Source organism: Oreochromis aureus, linkage group 12 (genome assembly GCF_013358895.1).
Source record: "Oreochromis aureus strain Israel breed Guangdong linkage group 12, ZZ_aureus, whole genome shotgun sequence".
NCBI classification, from domain to species: Eukaryota; Metazoa; Chordata; class Actinopteri; order Cichliformes; family Cichlidae; genus Oreochromis; species Oreochromis aureus.
In genome coordinates, this window is record NC_052953.1 from 27,404,132 (window position 1) to 27,424,424 (window position 20,293).

Here is a 20,293-nt window from a genome sequence, read left to right on the forward strand (position 1 = left end):
ATGTTCACTTCAGCGGTTCTAAAATGCAATGTTCCATGTTTTGTAGATGCAAAAGGAGCTGAGGGTAATGACACACAGTGACAATGATGTTGTTTTCTTGCTAAGTTTTTGCTAAAGCTCTGCAAGTATAAAGCTTGAAATGGCACGGTTAGCTTAGCATAAAAAATTATCCTAGCCATGTTCTGATTAAATATAAAAAAGTAAATGTGATTACAAGCAAGTCTAAATTTCACTAATTAATACATTTTATTTAGTTTAGTGAATGTTGAACTATTTTGTAAACCCCCCCCCAAATCCCATTTATAAGTTTAACTTAGCGTGCAAAATTGTAACCTTGTAGTTCTTGCTATATGCGACATGCCATACTGATCAATCGTCCCTGTTCTTTGTACGGTAGCACACAGCTCCCCTGTGAATCTGACAGCCATCCCTAGCCCATTTACTGTCAAATGGGGTCTGCTCGCATTGCCTGAGCTCAGATGCAGATTTATGCCAGAGCAATGCCGGTTCTTGCATATTAGATGAAAGCCTTGTTTGCATATACCCGCTCTCGCCCTCCCCTCTCCTCCTACCCTCATCCCCCCTCTTTCTCGCTCTTCCTTTTTTCTGAGGCGTCACTTTAATATGTATGCAAATGGGCTGCGCTCCACGGGCAGATATGTGTGGAGTCCTGTCCTGCAGTCAGGAGGTGTAGGAGAGATTGTGTTTGTATTTATGAGGCATGGGCCCTGCCGCTCTTGGGAGAGAAAACGTTGCGAGTAGTGTGGTGGAGGCTCTGCAGTGCAGGCAGAATGCAGATATGCCAATAACAGAGGTCATGGTTGTCACTAATGATAAGAAGAGACAATTAGACAATAGCGTAGCTGTAATGCAACCTCCCCTTACACACTCTTATATGCACACACAAACAAACAAACACCTAGGCTTAGACATTGCCTTCTCTGGTAGGAGGCAAGCTCGCAGACCCTTCTTGAATGTTCGGTACATTGCAGCAGCTCTCCTCCGCCTCGGCGTTGCCTGAGCTGGATTGGGGAGAGATCTGGGTATTTGGTGTGGGTAAAAGACCAATCTATTGATCATGTGCATCCCTCAAGGGGTCAGGGATCACTGTTGGGGGCTGAGGCAGAGGGAGACAAGGTCAGGTCACCTGTGAGGGAGGCACCTCTGACCATTTCATCAGCCCCATGCTTCTCAGACAGGCCTCAACAGAAGACGATCAATAAAGTCTCAGCAGACGCGGAAATAAGTGTGTGTTGTCTAAAATTTCCTGTTGCACGTGTGCCCCGCGAAATCAGAAGAAAGATCTGGTTTCAAAGAAAAAGAATCTCATATCAGGCGAGAGTTGTAAATTGCAGGAAAAAAAAAACTGAATGAAAATAACAGTGAATGCCCAGTGTTGAAGACATAATAATATCTTGGCTTGGTGCCAATCAGTGATCTACTAAGGCACACACACACACACACACACACACACACACACACACACACGACTGTGTGCAAATCAAATGTCGGTTTCCCCTCTCTCTCTCTCCCTCACACACACACACTCTCTCTCTCACACACACACCCTTCCTCCATCATGAATAAACCATACTGTGTCTATGAGTCATATACCACCCCCACATCCCTCTCTAACCCACTCCCCCTATTCGCTGCTGCAAGAGTAAAAAACGCTAATTAACGTGATGGCTAGCTCCAGCTCCTGTCAGCAGCTTGTGGGGGCCTCTCAACCAGCAGCCAGGCTCTGCTGGCCTCTGGTTTTAGCTGCTCTCTCCCCAGCCGCCATCTCTGGAGAACCAGGGGCCCCTCATTCATATTCAGACCCAGTCTCAGGCACCTGGAAGCTGCCAGCACCACCACCACCAGCACCACACAACCAACCCCCATAGTGTCTATCACCAACCCCCTCTAGCCCAGCTCCTGTCAATACTGGATCAGCCCCCCCCCATACTGTTGTTAGAAGACACCCACAGAATCCACCGACTGGCCCCACCCTTCCCAGATATATAGGCACACCATTTATTATTATTAATATTATATATATGCATTTTTTTCTTTTAATTAAAGAAGAATCAAATTGGAACAGGAGCACAAACCGAGCAACTCCCATTTAGGAGAAGTGAGGGCTACAAACTCCATCTAGGAGATGACACAACCCAACTGATGGGTTGAATCACCCAACAGTGGAGAGAAAGAGAGAGAGAGAGGGAGAGCAGTGGCGAACGAGCTCGGTTACCATGACAACGGAGCCGGGAGAGCAAGAAACAGGAACATACAGAATCTGTTTCTGCTGAGACTTGCACATGTGGCACAGAGCTGCCTTTCCTCTGAGAAGAAGTGAAGGGGAGGTGTGTGTGTGTGTGTGTGTGTGTGCGCGCCCTTATGAAACATGCATGCCTGCCTCTCTGCAACTAAACTCACTTTTCTGCCCTAGTCGCAGAGTGACTCACAAAATACAAGCCATTATGGCGAAACTGAAGCACACAACCCAGTGTTTAGTGGCAGGTTTTTCTTTTTTTATTTATTCCCATCTGCTGAACAGTGCGAGGAAAAAGCTGCTAAGCAGTTAAGATACGATATAAAATATATACAGGCAAGTAAAGGCAACATTTTCCCCTCTATTTTCCTTTCCCTGTGCCTCTCCGCCGCTCCCCTTCTGCCTTTCTTTTCTCTTTCCCTCTTGCTCCCTCTTTCTACAGGCTCAGTCTAACCTCCCCCTCCCCTTTCCTCAAGGGAATAAAGGTCGTAACGCAAATGATTACTCAAACCCGAGTTGCCATAGAAACGCAGTCATGTGACTGGAGCAGGCATGCATAGACCACAACAAAGAGGTGGATCAGGAACCAAGCGCTGGAAAGAGCTGGAGCTCGCCTTACTGGTGCCTCAGTGCATTTCACTCAAATTCGAGCCCCTTTAAAAATAATAGTGATAAATAAATAAATAAAAATGAAACGCACAGAGGGAGAAAAACGGCACTAAAAAGAACTAGCAGCTAAAGGCTGCAGTGAATCTGGGCTGTAACACCGCAGTGTGCCATATATCGTACCATTCACTAGAATACCAAGGGTGTGTCCTATTCATCATGTCCTTCTTGGAGGCTGAGCTCAGGCGCCAGTAGTCTGGAATTTCTGTGAAATGGCGTCAGTTGTTGTAGAAATGCAGAGGGTGGTGGACTGGAGAGCTTCTAAAATAGGAGCTGGATTGTGAGGCTGAAAAGTTGTCCGCGTTATACACTTTCAATAACGGCTCTCCCTCAAAGAGGAAAACAAGTTTTGTGTCAGTGCTGCTCTGGTTACATGTCTGAGTTACTCTATTTCCAAAGAGGAGGCTTTAAAAACCCTACTGGTGCACAAACAGATTTTGGAACAGTATCTATGAAAAAAAAGGGGGGGGGGGATCCATGGTAAAAGCTGAAAATAGATAAAATATTTGTTCATGATGGAAGGACACAAGTCAGACTGTGCCGCTGTAAAGCAGGAACCAGCACCTGGAGCACAATGAGGAAGGTGGCTTGCCCCAACAGGATTCAGCTGTCCTACATCCAATCAAGCCCCATTGAGATTAAGTCCCACCAGCTCGATATGAACCCCATGGCCTGCAACCATCTCTCTCTCTCTCGCTCTGACCAACCAGCAGCCCCCTCCCCTCCATAAGAGTATGTGCACAAACACACGCACACAACATCCCAGCACCGAGTCAAAGCTACACGCTCAAGAGTCTTGTGTGGAGGCAAGAGATAAAGTATATACAGTCTGGAAGGCAGCGTGATTGCAAGAAATACGTTGGTATCCAAATTCGTCTTGGTGTTAGCAGCCATTAATTTCAGTGCACTTCAGCAGAGCGAGAAGAAGGGGTACATGTTTGTCTGATGAAGTCACCACATCTGTGGGTATGAGCACTGTGTGTTTCGATGTCTACGCTCTCTTTCCCTCTCCCACACTCTTCTTCTCACCAATTAAACACACACACAATATGAAGATGCCTGGGCAAAAAGATAAATAAAGCCAAAACAAAACACACAAACACCCAATCTAAAGGGGTGTGACTGCACGGTGTGAAACCCCCTCCAGCTCCCAACCCCTTCACTGACTGCTGGCCATTTCCCTCCAAAGTCCACCTCAACTCCCATGAGGCTTCAGGCAGCAGCTGAGTGTTCAGTGATGTCTGCAATTATCCCGCGTCTAGACATTGTCTAGTGGAAGACAAGGAGATCCTGCACAGGCTGCTCTCCACAGAGGAAAAGGCCCCGGATAGACCGGAACGTCTCTCAGCCGGTGACGTAGTGGTTAATGAAAAGGTTAAGGGCAAGCTGGGAACTCAGCCAGGGAGCACAGACATGAAGGGAAATATAAAGTCATATATGTAATTTTGATCACAATACCTTTATGTGGTCCTTACAGGCAAAAAAGAGTTTGTTCAGAAAATGCGCCTTTATATGAATAAAATTAATTACTTGAAGATTTCTGACATTTCCTTTCCTGGCATCAGATATTCAGGTATCCCTGTGTCCTTTAGTGTTCTGTTAAAGAGTTCAAAAGAAACTGATGGGGTCAGTGACTGTTTAAGGCTAAAAGAAATAAAGAATTGCAAAAGCAATTAGCAAAAATTTTTATCTTTGCATAAATATGTCAACATCCCAAGCATGAAATAAGAGAATTCAGATTTTTCTTTATTCCAACATGCTGTGAGTCACTTTTTTTTAAATTTATAAAACATGCAGCTCTAATGGCACCAGCCCTCATAAATCCATTCTGATATTGAACTCTGTAGAATTGTTTTGGAAGCTCTTGTCTCTCAGACAGAGTGGTCTGAAGTGAATAAAGGAACTACAAAACAAGCAAAAACACGCAGCAGTTCGCAGCAGAGGTTGAAGGATATAATGAGCTGTGGTGAAAGAAGGCTATGAGAGAATGAGCAGGTGTGGTGGGGAAAGACCCATGGGCTTCAGGGAGAGAATAGATCAATAACTAATTTCAGTACAGAGCTTCACTCGCACCGTTTTCCAATAAATGCTGGATGGAGAATGCTGCCTTAGCCCTCTCCCTCCCTGCCCCCTACTATCTCTATTCTATCACCTTCTACAAGCAAAAGGATTGGACTCTATGGAAGAAGCCTGTTCCTTTTATTTTATTTTTTTTTAAACTCCCCCGCCACCACTGTTGTCATTTTTGGTTGGGCGGATTATGTCCCTGCTGCCAGTGTATAGTATAAATTCAGCCTAATATTACCATTTCCATGTGTCCTCCATGACGACCGCTCTCACAACCATTCCACATATGGCGTCTCTGTATCTTTAATGTCTTTTTTTTCCCTCCACTGTTCTGCCTCCTGCATCTCCCTCCCACTCTTCCCCTCATTCGACCAGGGCCAGTGTTGAGGTTTTGTCAAGAGTGTGCAGGGAGATTCAGACAGACAGGAGAGTGAAGCGTGTGTCATGCAGGGCTGCTGCTGCAGCTCTTCTCCTCAGAGGCTGTGACCTAGATAACCAAGAGGAGCTGGAGCGCCTGCAAGCCTTGGAGCCACTCCAGCTTCAGCAATGTCAGGAAGGGGTTAGTTGTATAACACAATGTCCTATTTAGTTTGCTACTCACACACACGCATGGATGCATACACATATGTAAGCAACGGTTCCCTGTACCATCATCGCTTGCTTCTTTACAGACTGTTTGCCTGTTACCAAAGCCATGGGTGGAAAGAATGGGTTTAGCACAAGTGCGACAGTGTAAAGGGGGGTATACTGGGCCCTCAATTCATCAGAATTTAACCATAAGCATTCAAAAAAAAAAAAAAAAGCCAGGTAAAACTTTCCACCTCAGCAGCCACCAAAGCTACATTATGTCACATACACATCTAGGGGCGCGCTCCTTCTGCTGTGCCTTATTTTAGCATCCACTCGAATGATGCTTGCGGTTTGAGTGCATCCATGAGGAAAACGTGTACCACCAATTATCCTGTTATTTACCGGTACACTGTCACAGTCACATTCAGAGCTGCACTGCCACTACCTGGGCAATTAAAGGCACTAACGTGTAAACAAATGCAAAACAAAAACTGCTACACAAAGCAATCAGGTCGCAGCTGGTGGAAGGTTTTTTTTTTATTGTTATTATTGTTGTCATTACATCTTCATATTAAGCTTGAAATTACACAAATTCTACAGTATATCACCGTCACGTTGAAGATCTAAAATATAGATGGACCCTACTGTGCTGGAACAACTTCAATAGGTTGCACTGTGAATAGTTAAATCTTCCAAAGTCTGAGCTAACTTTGAAAATGCAGGAGCAACACTGCCATCTGGTGGCTTTCATATTGTGCTGCATTTTCTTTTTTTATAAACGCATCTATGTTTCTCCTCTACAGTATTTCCCTGTGGCAGTGACAACTCAAAGACTAATCTGTACAAATGCAACATTGTAAATAAAGTAAACATATACACAATTTTGTCTGTAAATCTGGCACAGGCAACACAGATTTGGAAATTAAACAAAGGCCTCAATGATATGTTAGACTTCGCTTCACTTATCACATCCTAAAATATTTTACACAAATTATTACAGAGTTTGTTCAGTCTTTCACTTCAGATTTTAAGCAACACAAATAGTAGTAAGCAGTTTATACCGTCAGCGCTGGCTCTGCTGGGGCTTGAAGCAGTCCCAGCCAGACTTTGGAGTGTACGTGTGCTCGGGAAGAAGAAAGTATTTGAGTCTGTCTGGTAGTGGTAAGGCTTTGACTCTGTCTTCCAGCGGCCAGGGCTTCAGGCGGTCCCTTATAAATACCCTACAGAGGCATCGCAGAGCAGGGGGGCTTGCTTCACGCTCTGCTACGTGCTTGTGCAGGTCTAGTAGAGCCTGAGCGTACGGGTGAGACTCCTGACCAGGCATGGGGAGCTGCAGCCCGCAAGAGAGATGCAGCGTGGGGCTGTGAACCTTCACCAGGTCGAGCAACATCTCTGCCTGCTCCAGGAGCTCGGCCGCGTGAGTTTGATCAGAGCACTGCTGCAGGGCTGTTTGGAGCCTCTGGAAAAGAAGGCTATAACCTGACCAACAGGAGTCACTGTGATTGGAGCAAACCAAAGACGCGCCGCTCTGAATTAAGAGCACAGCCAAGGGGAAGAGCAGGTCAAAGTACTCCAGGCTCGTCTGCGTCAGGGAGGGCTCTCCATCCTCATTCAGACAGCAGCTGGGGTCCACGCCGTGAGCCAGCAGTAGCTGTGTGGTTTTCAGGCAGAAGTTACCAATCTGAGCAGCATCCTCCACCGAAGCCTCCAGCGCCTCCTTCACCAGAAACACCAATGACGACTCAACTGTTTCACCGTCTACAGTCGCAGCACGAACGTCAGCACCTTCGGAAAAGGAAGCATCTCTCAGCACTTATCCAGATTACAACACAGGCTTAAATTTGTAACACTTCTGAAACTGAGACAACTCAGTATTTACTGGTTAATTTAGGGGTTATTTGAAAAGTCTTAGTAGAGTACTTCCTGTTATATCTATTTGCGCATGTTTAAAAAAAACGTATTCTCATTTTTAGGCTTAGGCTCCAAAAACTAATCCCACATCTATTATCATGCAAATTGCCAGCATCAGATACAGGCCCTCCCTGGTGTTCAGAACGGTTTCAGATATCTTGAGAATCAAACAAAAAACATGAGCTGGCCTCTTTTGCTGTCTGTATTTGCACAGTTTCTCTTGCTGTGTAAATACCGTTTGGCTTTTGATCTTTATCCCTCCATTATTTGCAAATACGACTTTGCTCTTCCAGTGTTTAATAAGTGACAACAGGGCTTATGTTAACCTTGTGCAGCCAAAAAACTGACATCCTAATTTAGATCTTTCTCATGTGACTCTTCCAAAGTAACAGCTGATCTTTTAAATTAGCAACATTTTTAATAAAGGCTGAATACATTCTTAATTCAACTATATGTAAATAAATAAATCTACTCAGAATGATTCTGATAATAACAATATTCTAATATATTATTATTATCAACATCATCATCATCATATTTTGATGTAAAATAAAAAGCAATGCGTGTCGAGTTTCCTAGTAACATTTACTGTTTACACACATTTTTTATATGAAGGCTGTTTTATGATGACCCAGAGCTATACAGGGGACTGTGGTTAGATAAAAGATGAACAATGACTGCAGGGCTGAATGGGCCAGGGTGGGATACTGAGATGTGGAGCAGCAGAGAACCGTAGCTGAGTGAACAGAGTCCAGAGTGTGGAGAACTAATCCAAGCAAATAAAGAGTGAAATCTGGAGCAGAGCAGCTGAAACGTGTGGGTATCATGGCCCGGAGAGCAGAGCTGATGAGGTGAAAGGCTGCAGAGTTGAGACGGAGCAGTGTGGACGATGGATGAGAGAGAGACCGCAGGATGGGTGGAAGAGGAGGCTGAGGTGGACGGTGTGATAAACTTTGCTCTACTTTTACAAATTCTTAAAATAAAAATGACTCTCTTATTTTGTTCTGGACAGCAGTGTGGTTAATTTTAAAATGTAGGCAATCCATTTCGCAGTGAGCGGTCTGTCTTTTATACCTTCTTTATTTTAGCATAATAATACCAATACTGTATCTGAAATTCATTTTTAACTTTTCCATATTGTTTAGCCCTGCGACAGACTGGAGACCTGCCCCGTTCTCCTATGACAGCTGCGATTTAAACACAGCGCAACTCTGAATTAGACAAGTGGAAGAAAACGGATGGATGCTTGGATTATGTTCTTCTTCTATAGTCATTAATTTATTTAGATGTCATAGGTATTGTCGTATCCTTTGTTTATTACATTATATGTATTTTACCCTTACAATTGTTTAAAGAACTAATAAACCCCCTGCAATGTAATCTTAAATAATAAATTCGTGAGATCTTATAATTAAAAAAATTAGATGGAAAATAACAATTTCACCTTTTCAAGAAATGACTGCTTTTCCAATACTGATATTACTGCATGACAAAGAGACATGAAAAGGACAGACAGAGGCTAAACACTCGGTTTCATGTGCAACTCTTTGTATGTTAGAACTTCGCTCTTCTCTGCAGCTGACTGATGGACCAATAACATCACCAGCAATAGTGGCTCACTGCAGGCAGACGGACCATGCCTGGACTGGAGTGGACAGACACTACCTCTGCTGGACCATAAAAGAAGCTTTAGTGTTGATGTTGATGACTATGCATCCTGGAATGCTGGAAATTCCCATTTGTCTTTGAGAAGTAGATATCTAAAATCCACTCTTGAATTACACTTAAAGGAAAAAACGCTAAAACAGAATTGGCCACAGTGAAAATGTCAGTAATAGCTGGGGGCCACTTTAGAGCAAAAAAAAGCAAACAAAAAAAACCCAAAACATTCTCATGTGTAGGTTTTTTATATAATATAAAATTCATTGGTTTACACAAAAATGTCCAAGCCTTGTTTGGCCTTTTGGAGGACAAACTTAAGTGTTTATTACACCCGCTTCCAAACACCTGAACCAGACGAGATCAAAAAAGAGAAAAGAGAAAAGTCCCAACCCTATAGTCACTGTGCACATGAAAATACTTGTAAGTGTGTGAAGTTTAATGATAAATTTAAGCCTCGGCCTACAGAAGATGAAACCTTTTATGGCTAAAAAAAGTCACTAGTCAGTTGCTTCATGCTGGGATCTCAGCACAAGCTCTGCTCCACTTTCAATTTTCTGTTAAGAATCAGATCCACGGTTTATTCCAGGTTCAAAATGAGCGCAGGTGGCAAAAAGCCTGTATGCAGCGTTTTAGCTGTGATGCTGCTTGAGGAAGAATTTGAATGACCAAAAGCAGATGAGAAGGAAAAGTGTTGCCTGGAGTGCGTTTTAGAGTCAGTACCTCTCTCAAGTAGCAGCTGGATGTTCTCCGTGTTGTGCACGGTGATTCCATCGCTGCTCGCCAAAGCATGGAGCAGAGGTGTTTTCCCTTTGAAGACAAGATCAAAGCAATCGCCTTTCAGAATGACTGAATAAGGGAATGAATGGAAATTTTACAATTAAGGTTGGCCATCGTAAACTCACCGTGTTTATCCCTTGCATTCACATCAGCACCCAGGTCCAGCAAGGCGAGCAGGCAGGGCAGTCTCTCTGACTCCTCACTGGCAAGGTCCAAGGGACTGCTCTCATGGATCTACAGAAATAACACACAGTTTACAGAGAATCCATCTACTGATAAAAAAAAAAAGACCGAATCAATCAAAAGAGAAGTCATGGATTCCTGTTTACTCACTCTGTCCCTCTTTTCAATGTCTGCTCCGTGCCCGGCCAGCAGCTTCACCATGTTTGGCCTGTTCCTCAAAACTGCTATGTGTAGTGGATTGTAGTATGAAACTGGGTCTTGAGAAATGAAAACAAATATTTTTGTGTATAAAACAAAGTCTTCATTACAGAGATGAAAAGTACCAGACAGGCGAGGATTTGACAATATAGCACTGTTCCTAAATGAGTGTGGGCAAAGCTATAAAAGTTACTGTACACTTACACACATATAGAGTATAAAACCGAACACAGAGAGCATGAGCAATAAAAGAAAAACTGTAACAGACAAGCAAAATGAGAGATCACAAAAAGACATGAAGAGACAGGAGTAAACACTTGAAAAACAGCTAAATGTGAGGCATACTGCACAGTATGTGGGAGCATTTGTTGCTGGCGAGAGGACTTTATGAAATGTGAGAGGTGAATGAAGCAGCCTCTGCAAGAATTCCCTAATTATACCCCTGGGAAAAACACATGCTTGAAACCAGCAGAGGTCACCACAGCATAGTTAGGCTTAGTCTGGAAGGTTTAATCACAGTAGAAAAACATGCTGCACTTCCCACTAGTATATAGACGATAACTGGCTCATTATGCATGTGTTACTTGTTACGTGTAGAAGAATGGCAGTGGTCTCATGTTTGTATAAGTCATTAAACGTAATCTGTAATGAACTATCCCAGGAGGGAATGAGATGAATATTAGAAAGCCAAAAACAGTATTCAGCACTTTGAATATCATTTGCGACAGCTTGCAAAATTTCAGTTGCAAGAAACAAATGTGCTATTGGGCCGGGGGGGGGGGGCTGGCCACTCCCCAAAATTTGCATATTTGTTTTTCATATTCACCCATTTTCAGGGATAACAACTTTAATAGCAGGAAATTACGTAGGCATATAATTCTTTTCTTTATCTCTTTTTTGCCATATTTTTCAAGTATCCAATATTTAACAACAGCATAATAAAAAAAAACGGGAAATTGTGTGTTTAGTGTGCCACCCATATGGCCATTCCTATGAAAGAATTTTTAAGGCGTCCCTGTCATTAATAACGTGATACAAATATGTTTGAAGGCAAATAACTGGCTATAGTTCATTGCCTAACAAACATTTCTGTTGCTTACCGGCACATTGGGAGTGTTGGATTTGGTTATTTTGTGTCAGCAACCAAATCAGTAGCACAGAAATGACACACACACACTTTTTTTCCAGGCTTTTGAAAACAGAAGGTAAACTATCCAGAGCAGTGGAGACTGCTGCAAAAATGCAGTGCTGCCAGCATCGTGACCTGGAGCTTGAACCACAGAGGCTGCTGCTAATGACAGCTGCCATCTCCTAGTGATGTCCCTTCCTGCAGTCTGGGCCTACATCAGCTCACTTATGATGCTTGAACACACATCTTAGTAATACGCTCACTGACAAAAGACTGAGCGGACCTGAATCTGATGTTCTGAAGTACACGTATCATGATATGACATATCATGATCACTGAACGACACAGGAAATCATTCCTGCCCATGGCCATCTCCCTGTATAACTCCTCCATCTAATACACTGTAAACACTGCAACAGTTACATTCTTTTTGCACACGCTCTTTCTACTCTGTAATATTCCTGTCAACATTTGTGATATTTATTTATAATCACCTCTGTCAATCCTTGATTTTTATTATTTAGTGATTTGTATATATTGTGCTATTTCTTAAATCCGTAACATACCGTATTGTTAAATAGTCTAGTCTGTTTCTGTTATTTATACTGGAGCAACTGTAACCCATATAATTTCCTTAGGGATTAATAAAGTATACAGATTCTGATATTGGAACTGCTGCGGAAAATTTTGCTAGAATGGCAAGACACTGAATGAACTCCAAACTGCCAAGAAAACTATTCCAATTTGTTTTCTCATCCTACAGAGTTTGTATTGTAGCAGCTTGCTTGCTCTTGTTGGTACATACGCTTGATTAGAGCCGGACCAACATAGGATTTTTAAGACCGATATTGATATACGATGATTTATGATGACAATGCACTCATTGTTGTGTCTGTAGTGCTCTAAAAATGAAGTTGCAGAGTGCCCTCTGGTGGATAAGTGATTCAAAATCAACAATCACACCTTGGTTGAAGAGTGTTTCTTTCATCTCTGCTTTTTTAAATTTTTATTTATCAGCCATCATTATTGGCAATAAAGATACATGTGCAAATAGCCAACATCAGGCTTGTGTTTACTATCGTACTGTCTTTGTGCCAATGAATGTGGAATCCTGTTTAAATGCACAATTCTCTAGCCTATAGCCAGCATAGATGTTATGATATTTTTGGGTAACCAGAATTTCACTGTGGTATGGGTGCTGGTAAAGTTGGGTTTTCGGGGGGGAAAAGCCATGAATCAGTCTCTCTCTGCCTTGCTCATTAAGTTGCATGTTGCTAAAATGCATGAGCAACTGTCACTTAAATGTTGTATGAACCAGACTGGCAACAAGACTACTGGATCATAGGAGGAAAAAAAATGACATTAAGCACAGTCATAAAATGATCTCTCTCTCTCTTTGGCAAGGTTTAATAAACAAATGTGTATACAGTGTCAAGTTAAAAACATTCACATCATCTAAAACACACCCCAAACTGTTACTAACCTTCAAAGTTGAGATCAGCTCCGTAGCGTAGGAGGATTTTTGCTGGCTGCACCAGACCCCGCTCTGCCATTTTGAACAAGGCATAGCTGATCCCCTCCACAAACACCTCTGACTGGGATTCTTGCTCCAGAAGCTCCACCAGAGACCTAGAAATTGCGGATTCTTCCTCAGAACTCCTGACAGGAGGAGAAAGAAGCACCTTATATGTAATGTGTTGTGTGTTATCTGATACACAATTAATTACGGCAGTGTAGCACTGCCAAAAGAGGACTGTAACCGAATAGCCAGGTTTACCTTTCCTCGCCAATGTCATCTCGTTCTTCCAGTCCAATAACACACATGACAGCATCTACCAGCGGCTGATACTCATAAATTATCCTGCGAAATCCATGGAGGAAAGGCATGGCTCTGCCTCGGTGATCCTAGGTTAGCTCCTAAAAGCATAAAAGAAATGCTGTGTGCTGAGGGTGTGTCAGTCTAACAGAGAACGCAACGCAGATATCAAAGTTTATCTCCTGAGTACAGCTGACAAACGTATTCATATCGTGGGTGACACGTCACAGTAACAGGCTAACGCAGTGGTTTTAAAATCCTTCATATAAAATAATATTTACTCCTAATACCGATTAGTTAGCTGGACCCGTGCAGTTAACGTTAGCTGACCGTTTGTCTAACATACGCTAACCGCAACGACAGTTATGTTATAAAAATGGCGACAAAAGTGTCGCAGTCAATGGCAGCATGACTTCCCAAATGTATCACTTCCTAACTTGCTAAATTATAAATAAATGTCTTAGCGAAATTACTTTTAAAAGAGAGGAAAGTCACTCAGAGCAGACTCCCTTCAAAACAGGAAGCTTTCCTCACGCCAGCATCCGTCCGACGCTGTTTTCATTCCCATTTAAAATACAAGCCTAAACAAGGTTCCTCTTTCGAGTCCGTGTCCTTCAATCAAAAATGAGTAACTAAGCAAACACACTGCACCACTTCAGTTATTGAAACATAGACATTTATTGAGAATTTAAATGCCAAATAGTGATTTCGGGTATTTAAAGGTTAATTAGTGTATAATCAGGCCTTCCCGCAATCTGAGGCGTTTTCATTATAATCAATTATAACTACATAGGAGCAGGCGCTGGTTTCTGGAAACCATCCATCTTTAATACAGCTGCAGACACGGACATGGCTTTTCCACCTAATAGCTTTTTATGTATGTGGCTAAAGATCAACCACATACATAGTATGTCTTATAAGTCACTTTTAAGTCACTTTTAATTTGATAATCACAAACTGTGTGATTTCAAACTGTGTATGATTATTTAACATTTATATTTTGCACATCTCCTCATTTATATTTTCCTCATCTCCTTATTATTGTCATTGTTTCTTCCACCATGCACCCTCATTTTTAATTCATCCTTTTCCTCCTCACCTCAAGCCTCATCTCCTGATATGGTTGCAATTACTTATTGTCAGCAGATTAGACATGCAACCCACCTGTCTCAGGACAAGCTGACTAAACAGTAAGAACAGCTGGTTAGCAATGTTCGAGCTATGGTTAGGCTTGAGTGTACTAAAAATCACAACTTTCCCTCTTATTATTAACAGCTTGATTAAATACTGACAGCATATAATCACTATAGATGTAACTGTAGCAAGTATTAAGCACTTGAACTTTGAGGGGTAAGAAAACAGAATTCAATTGACTGCAGTCTCCAACATACTGACATCTATTGGTGATGATTTACACATTGTAGCTTTAAGTAAAATGCTTTTGTTGTTGACTTATGATCTGTCAAATATATTTTTCAAGAATGATATTGAGTTATTTTGTGGTAGAAATAACATTCCTGTCACAGGTAGAAACTGTAGATTTTTTTATGCCAATTTATCCGGTGTTATTGACATTAAAAATATTCTTTTCAAAAGGTATCTCGTGAAGAGGGCAACAAATACAACCAGTTACCACCAGTGGTATAAAACAATCAGCAAGTGCAAAAAATAAAAACATACAAGTATGACTGTAAGGAAGTCTGCTGGAAAACTAACAGAGATATTGGAAGGGAAAGACAGGCCGCTCAGTCCTAAAGAGAAAACTCTTGCACCAGCAGCCATTGTGACTGAAGCAGAACTTCCAAGAGGGACCTTCTTACTTTGGGTCAATATTAGCAACATTTTTTAATTAACTGTAACGGATCCAAAAATGTTTTTGTATCCCGGTGACTATTGTAATTATTTTGAATAATTCTTCAAAACTTTAGGGTCACTGCCAAGTAATGAGACTTTAAAAGTACCTCGTCTATGAGCTCTGATAAGCCACAGGCTCGGTTTTTGATTGTAGATTTAATTGATTGCAGCATGATGTTGATTTCTATTATCATTATTATTATTGTTATTTTCAATTATGGCTCCAAGTAGAATCAAAATGAGGATAAAGCATGCTGTGTTTTAGTGCAGACCTACCTTGTGATTGACAAGCCTGTATCATACGGACATGCACCTTCCTGCCATTTCTCAGTCAGTTAAACCCCTGCTTTTTAAAACACAATACTGGCAGTGCCCAAAATGCTCAGTTCATTAATTAATGAGTGATGGTGCATGGTGACTGTGTACACTTTTTTTTATACACACCCTTAAGAGTCTGATAATAAACTTTAACTTTAGCAAAGGTTTACTTGGAAAGCTGCACAATTTCCTTTTTTTAACTCCTTTCCAAACAGACAATACTATCGGGAAAGATTCCAGGATTTTCCTCAAACATGTGTGTCCAGTTCAGTCTATTTGTTTATTATTTTATGTCACAAATCAGTCTTTGTTTCTGATGGTAACTGTCATGTATTTATCAAACCATACCAACTTCCATCCAACGATCAAGTGCCTGATTAGCATTAGCGTGTTTCCTTTGATATTCTTACTGACCAACATAATATTTCTCCCACCAACACGAGCAGTTCTAAAACACTTTCTTTTGTCCATATGGCACATTACTCCAGGACGGCAGCTTTCGCATTTGTGACAATTTCTCCATTATGCCGACAGCATCTGGTTGTTAACAGTTGCCTTTGTCCTGTTTAGCAAACAACCCCCTGCTGAGTCGGAGTTTGTTGACAGATGGCTCACTTTGAGAACCACAGAGGAAAGCCTTCTCTCTCACAGGATGTCATTTTTAGCGCATGTGTTTGTGTGTCTGACTTTAAACATCACCCGTCCCAACGACTGCACGCATGTTAATCCAGTTTTTGTTGCTGACACACTGTCTCAAACCATTACAAAATGGTGCAAAAAATGCTGAGGAAGACAAATTAGCTATACAAGCATATTCTTTTTGTAGTTTTAAATAAATAAAAAAAACAGGGAAAGTAAATTTTTTTGATTAATATGTTAAAATTAGTGAACAAATACACAGCTAAAAGAAATTAAATGAACAGTTTGAAATCACATTAGATCTCAGTGGGAAACAAATCATGCTGGATAGCTATACTGACATTGACTGGGTAGTCTGTTAGCGTTTGAGGGAAATGAAAATGATCAACCTACAGAGGGCTGAACTCAAACACAACCCAAAAAAACCCAAAGCGAAAATTTCATTTTGCTGAATTTCATTGCAGCAACTCAAAATGGTACTCAGTAGTTTTTATGGCCCTCACATGCTTGCATGCTTGGCAACATCTGAGCATGCTTCTAAAGAGATTGTGGATTGTGTCCTGGGGGATCTCCTCCCAGATCTGGACCAGATCATCACTGAGCTCCTGAACAGTCTGAGGTTCAACCTGGCAGTGTCAGATGGACCTAGTATGAGAGGTGTTGTATGAGAGGTGTGACAGCCAGTCAGTGGTATCAGTTCCTTCATCCTCCAGAATATGCCTGCATACTCTTGTCACATGAGTCTGGGCATTGTCATGCACCAGGAGGAACCCAAGGCGCATTGCACCAATGCAGGGTCTGACAATGAGCCCAATCATGCTGAACGATGTCACAGGCAGCATAATGCTTTCCACAGCTTTTCCAGACCCTTACACATCTGTCACATGTGCTTAGGATGACACCGGTGGACCTGCCAGCTGGGCACCAGAGTTCCAGAAAATTGAGCACAGGGCCCACCAGAGGATGTCGAGATCTCAGGCCAACCTACATAAAGTCTGTTTCTGATTGTCTGGTAAGAGACATTCATAACACCGGACTTTTGGAGGTCATTTTGTAGCTCTGGCAGTGCTCTTCCTGCTCCTCCTTGCACAAAGCAGCACATACTGCTCCTGCTGATGGGTTAAGGACCTTCTATGACCCTGTCCAGCGCTCCCAGAGTAATAGCCTGTCTCCTGGAATATTCTCCACGCTCTCAATACTGTGCTGGGAGACACAGCAAACATTCTGGCAGTGGCATGTATTGATGTGCCACCCTGGAGGAGTTGGACCTCTGTAGGGTCCAGGTATCGCCTTGTGTTATCAATAGTGACACTGATCCTCACCAAATGCAAAATTAGTGAAAAAACAGGCAGAAAAGATGAGAAGAGAAAAAATGTCCCTGACATCATCAGTAAAACTACTCATTTTTGGGGGGATGGTTCATTGTTGTCCTAGTGCACCTGGTATTAATTTCATTAACACTAAAGCGGCTGAAACTGATTAACAACCCCCTATGCTACTTAACTGACCAGATCAATATCCCAGCAGTTTAACTGACTCAATGCTTTACTCTGATTAAAAAGCGGTCCTTTCATTTTTTGAGCATTGTACATAACTCAAGGGTGACTTTATTATTTTGAAGATGTTTAGGTTTAGAGTACTGTTTGATTGCTGTCTAAATAACTGTTGATACAAATTCTGCCTTTAGGTGGCAGCAGAGCAGCATCGGCACACAAACTGCACCCTAGACCTGTTATTATACATCACATGCATGAGTGAATGGTTTTAAATGCGCATGAAAGCAAACACAACCTATCATGTAGATGTGGACTTGAGCAGAATCTCAAACAAGCATCACAGGGAGACTCTCTCCGGCATCCGGCGGGCTTGTCCTCTAGAGCGGAAACAGAATGCAATAGTTTAATCAAAGTTTGATTAATTCTAATTTTGTCACTTTCAAGACAATTACTGTTTTCACATCCAAGTAACCCGATCAATAAGGCGTTGTTCCCTGAACGGATGGCAGCCTGTTCATAATCTCTCTAATGAGGGTGAAGTCTCTTTTGCTGTTTTCCAGCCACACTTAATTTACTCTGGATTTTCAAGGCGTGCGCTCATGAATAAACTTCCTTACCTTTCCTTTCACAAAACTGCCGCTGACAAGTTAAGTCTTTGTGCGCACACCTGTCAGAGCTCCCCGGTGAAGCAGACAAGCTATTTTTCCAACTCTCACCATGTGGTCACGGGAGCATACTGCTTCTTGTTAGACGACAGTACAGGCAGGTGGCACAACGCACATCACGCATTAGACCGTGAAAAAAAAGTGTTTTTCAAACGCAGGACCCCCCTCCCAGGTATCAGGCTCAGCATTAATGCATGTTCTTGAGGAAGTTTACAAACCTCACTACGGCACCACCGATGTCACTGTTGTTCTCAAAGCACGGCATGTCAGGTCCCCACAGGTATCAACACATGACACTTGAAATAGCTTTAGGAGAACAGCTCTGAGCCACTTTCACAAGAACGCCGTAGGAGAAAAAATGAATTTGCAAAACACTCATTCACAGTGATACAGTCATTTAAGCGCCCACGGTCCCGTGTGTGATGAAACGCCTCAGTGGGATTCCAGGTACTGAAGAGTAATGATCGTAGTTAAGAGCAAAGCTTTGTCAAAAATATCATCCTTTGTGCTGTTTGTCCTTTTCTTGACGTCTAATTTTGAGCTGGATTGGAGGGCGTGAGGCAAACCGGGAGGAAGAAAAGAGGGGAGATAACTGCAGTTCCATTCCTATACGAGTAAATTGGCTCTATATTAAATTTTGGCCTCATCTATCAAAACAAAGAACGGTATCGAAATTACTTTGTTGGCCACAAATCGTTGGCAGCAGATTGAGCCTCTCTTGAAACAAGGCCATCATTTATCTGGTTCGCATTTCCTCTTGAGGTGAAAGGAAGCGGGACACAATAAGACTTTTATTTGTTCCCCGGGTGATAGATGTGACCCCCCTTGAACCCGTGATTACGAGATTACCGAGAGTAGAATAAGAATCTATTAAACATTTAGACCTGTTGGTTCCCTTTAGGTACACTTTCTTTTCATCAAATAGTGCTGTCAGGGGAGCTGTAGACAGGGGAGTCTCCCAACACTGAGGAGATTTACACAGCTACAGCATTCTGGGCTACGCCAAGCATTGTAATTTGTCCCCGGAGGGTGATACATAAAGGAAAAGTTAATTAGCATGGATGCAAAGTACTTTTAAGATGTAATAAAACCGAGCGCGCACAGAATTCCTCCAGAAAAAGTTGCACGCTCTGAGTTGAAAGGTGAGAGAATACCAGAGGTGAAGGTGACGATGAAGGCAGTGAAATGATAATAGAGTGGCAAAGCATTGTGGGTTTGGTTCCCTCTGTGCCACTGTGAGAGCTGGAATTATCAGACCAGCAGGTCTGGGCCTAATATCCTTTTGTGCTGGCAGCGTATTGCTGAGTGAAGATTGTGGGTAGAAATAATCAGCCCTTTTAAAGGTCAGAGGAAGTTAAGCGCACCCAAAGTAGACCATGACACATTCTGGCTGATAAGAAATGACTGTGTGTTAAGAAGAATGAGAGGAGTTCACCTTGTCTCATTTATGCTATCGTGATTGCTCAGCTGTCAGTCAAATATAATGGCACATTTGCAGCTAACCCAACAGCAACAATAGGAGCTGCTTAGCTCGGGCCAATGTACTTTGAGGCAAACAGTGTAATTCACTGAGGTATTAACGGTGGTGGTCACTACAGTTCAAAAGCACTGTAACTTTTGTCTTTTAGGTGTTACAGCATGACATTTAAAAACTTCAAAGCAGGTGGCGATAACGACAACACTTCATTTAAAGGTACAGTGCGTAAAATATCACCACAAGATGTCACTAAATTGCAAATTGCAGTCAGATGAATTCTGTATTCTTACTCCAATTCAATTCAATTTAATTAAATTTAGTGTAATTTTTATAGCACCAAATCACAACAGCAGCCTTTACTGTAAAGTAAAAGGCTTGCAATAGTACAGAGAAAACTCCAATAATCAAATGCCTCCATCTGGGCAAACACTTGGCTCTTGAAAAAGTCCTTTTAACAGGATGAAACCGCCAGCAGAACCAGGCTCACTGAGGGGTCATCTGTTGGTCATCTGTTGTGACCTGTTGGGGGTGAGGGGAGGAAGACAGGACAAAAGATGCTGTGGAGCAGAGCCAGAGATTAAAAATAAGAAAATATTAAATCCAGACAG

General features: G+C 42.2%; 1 protein-coding gene across 3 annotated transcripts; it reads right to left on the reverse strand.

Moving 5' to 3' along the window:
- Window positions 1-6,077: 6,077 nt before the first annotated feature.
- On the reverse strand, window positions 6,078-18,297 carry asb6 (ankyrin repeat and SOCS box containing 6). Of its 3 annotated transcripts, XM_031743751.2 has the most exons (8): window positions 18,161-18,297; window positions 17,839-17,920; window positions 13,198-13,337; window positions 12,904-13,079; window positions 10,244-10,350; window positions 10,036-10,144; window positions 9,854-9,940; window positions 6,078-7,345 (listed from the first exon to the last, which is right to left on the reverse strand). In XM_031743751.2, exons 3-8 carry the CDS (start codon window positions 13,305-13,307, stop codon window positions 6,624-6,626), a joined length of 1,311 nt encoding a protein of 436 aa, XP_031599611.1. In that variant the 5' UTR covers window positions 13,308-13,337; window positions 17,839-17,920; window positions 18,161-18,297; the 3' UTR covers window positions 6,078-6,623. The 3 variants fall into 3 exon arrangements, with proteins under 3 accessions (XP_031599611.1, XP_031599581.1, XP_031599594.1); XM_031743721.2 differs by lacking the exons at window positions 17,839-17,920; window positions 18,161-18,297 and adding an exon at window positions 13,710-13,847; XM_031743734.2 differs by lacking the exons at window positions 17,839-17,920; window positions 18,161-18,297 and adding an exon at window positions 13,654-13,672.
- Between the last annotated feature and the right edge of the window lie 1,996 nt (window positions 18,298-20,293).

Bases quoted from the DNA above. Each gene is read 5' to 3' on its own strand.
- asb6 (XM_031743751.2), bottom strand. From the start codon at position 13,307: ATGCCTTTCCTCCATGGATTTCGCAGGATAATTTATGAGTATCAGCCG. The intron at 10,351-12,903 runs GTTAGTAACAGT...TCATTTCTCAAG, and splicing joins AGCTGATCTCAACTTTGAAG to ACCCAGTTTCATACTACAAT. The intron at 9,941-10,035 runs GTGAGTTTACGA...TTGTCTTCAAAG, and splicing joins GAATGCAAGGGATAAACACG to GGAAAACACCTCTGCTCCAT.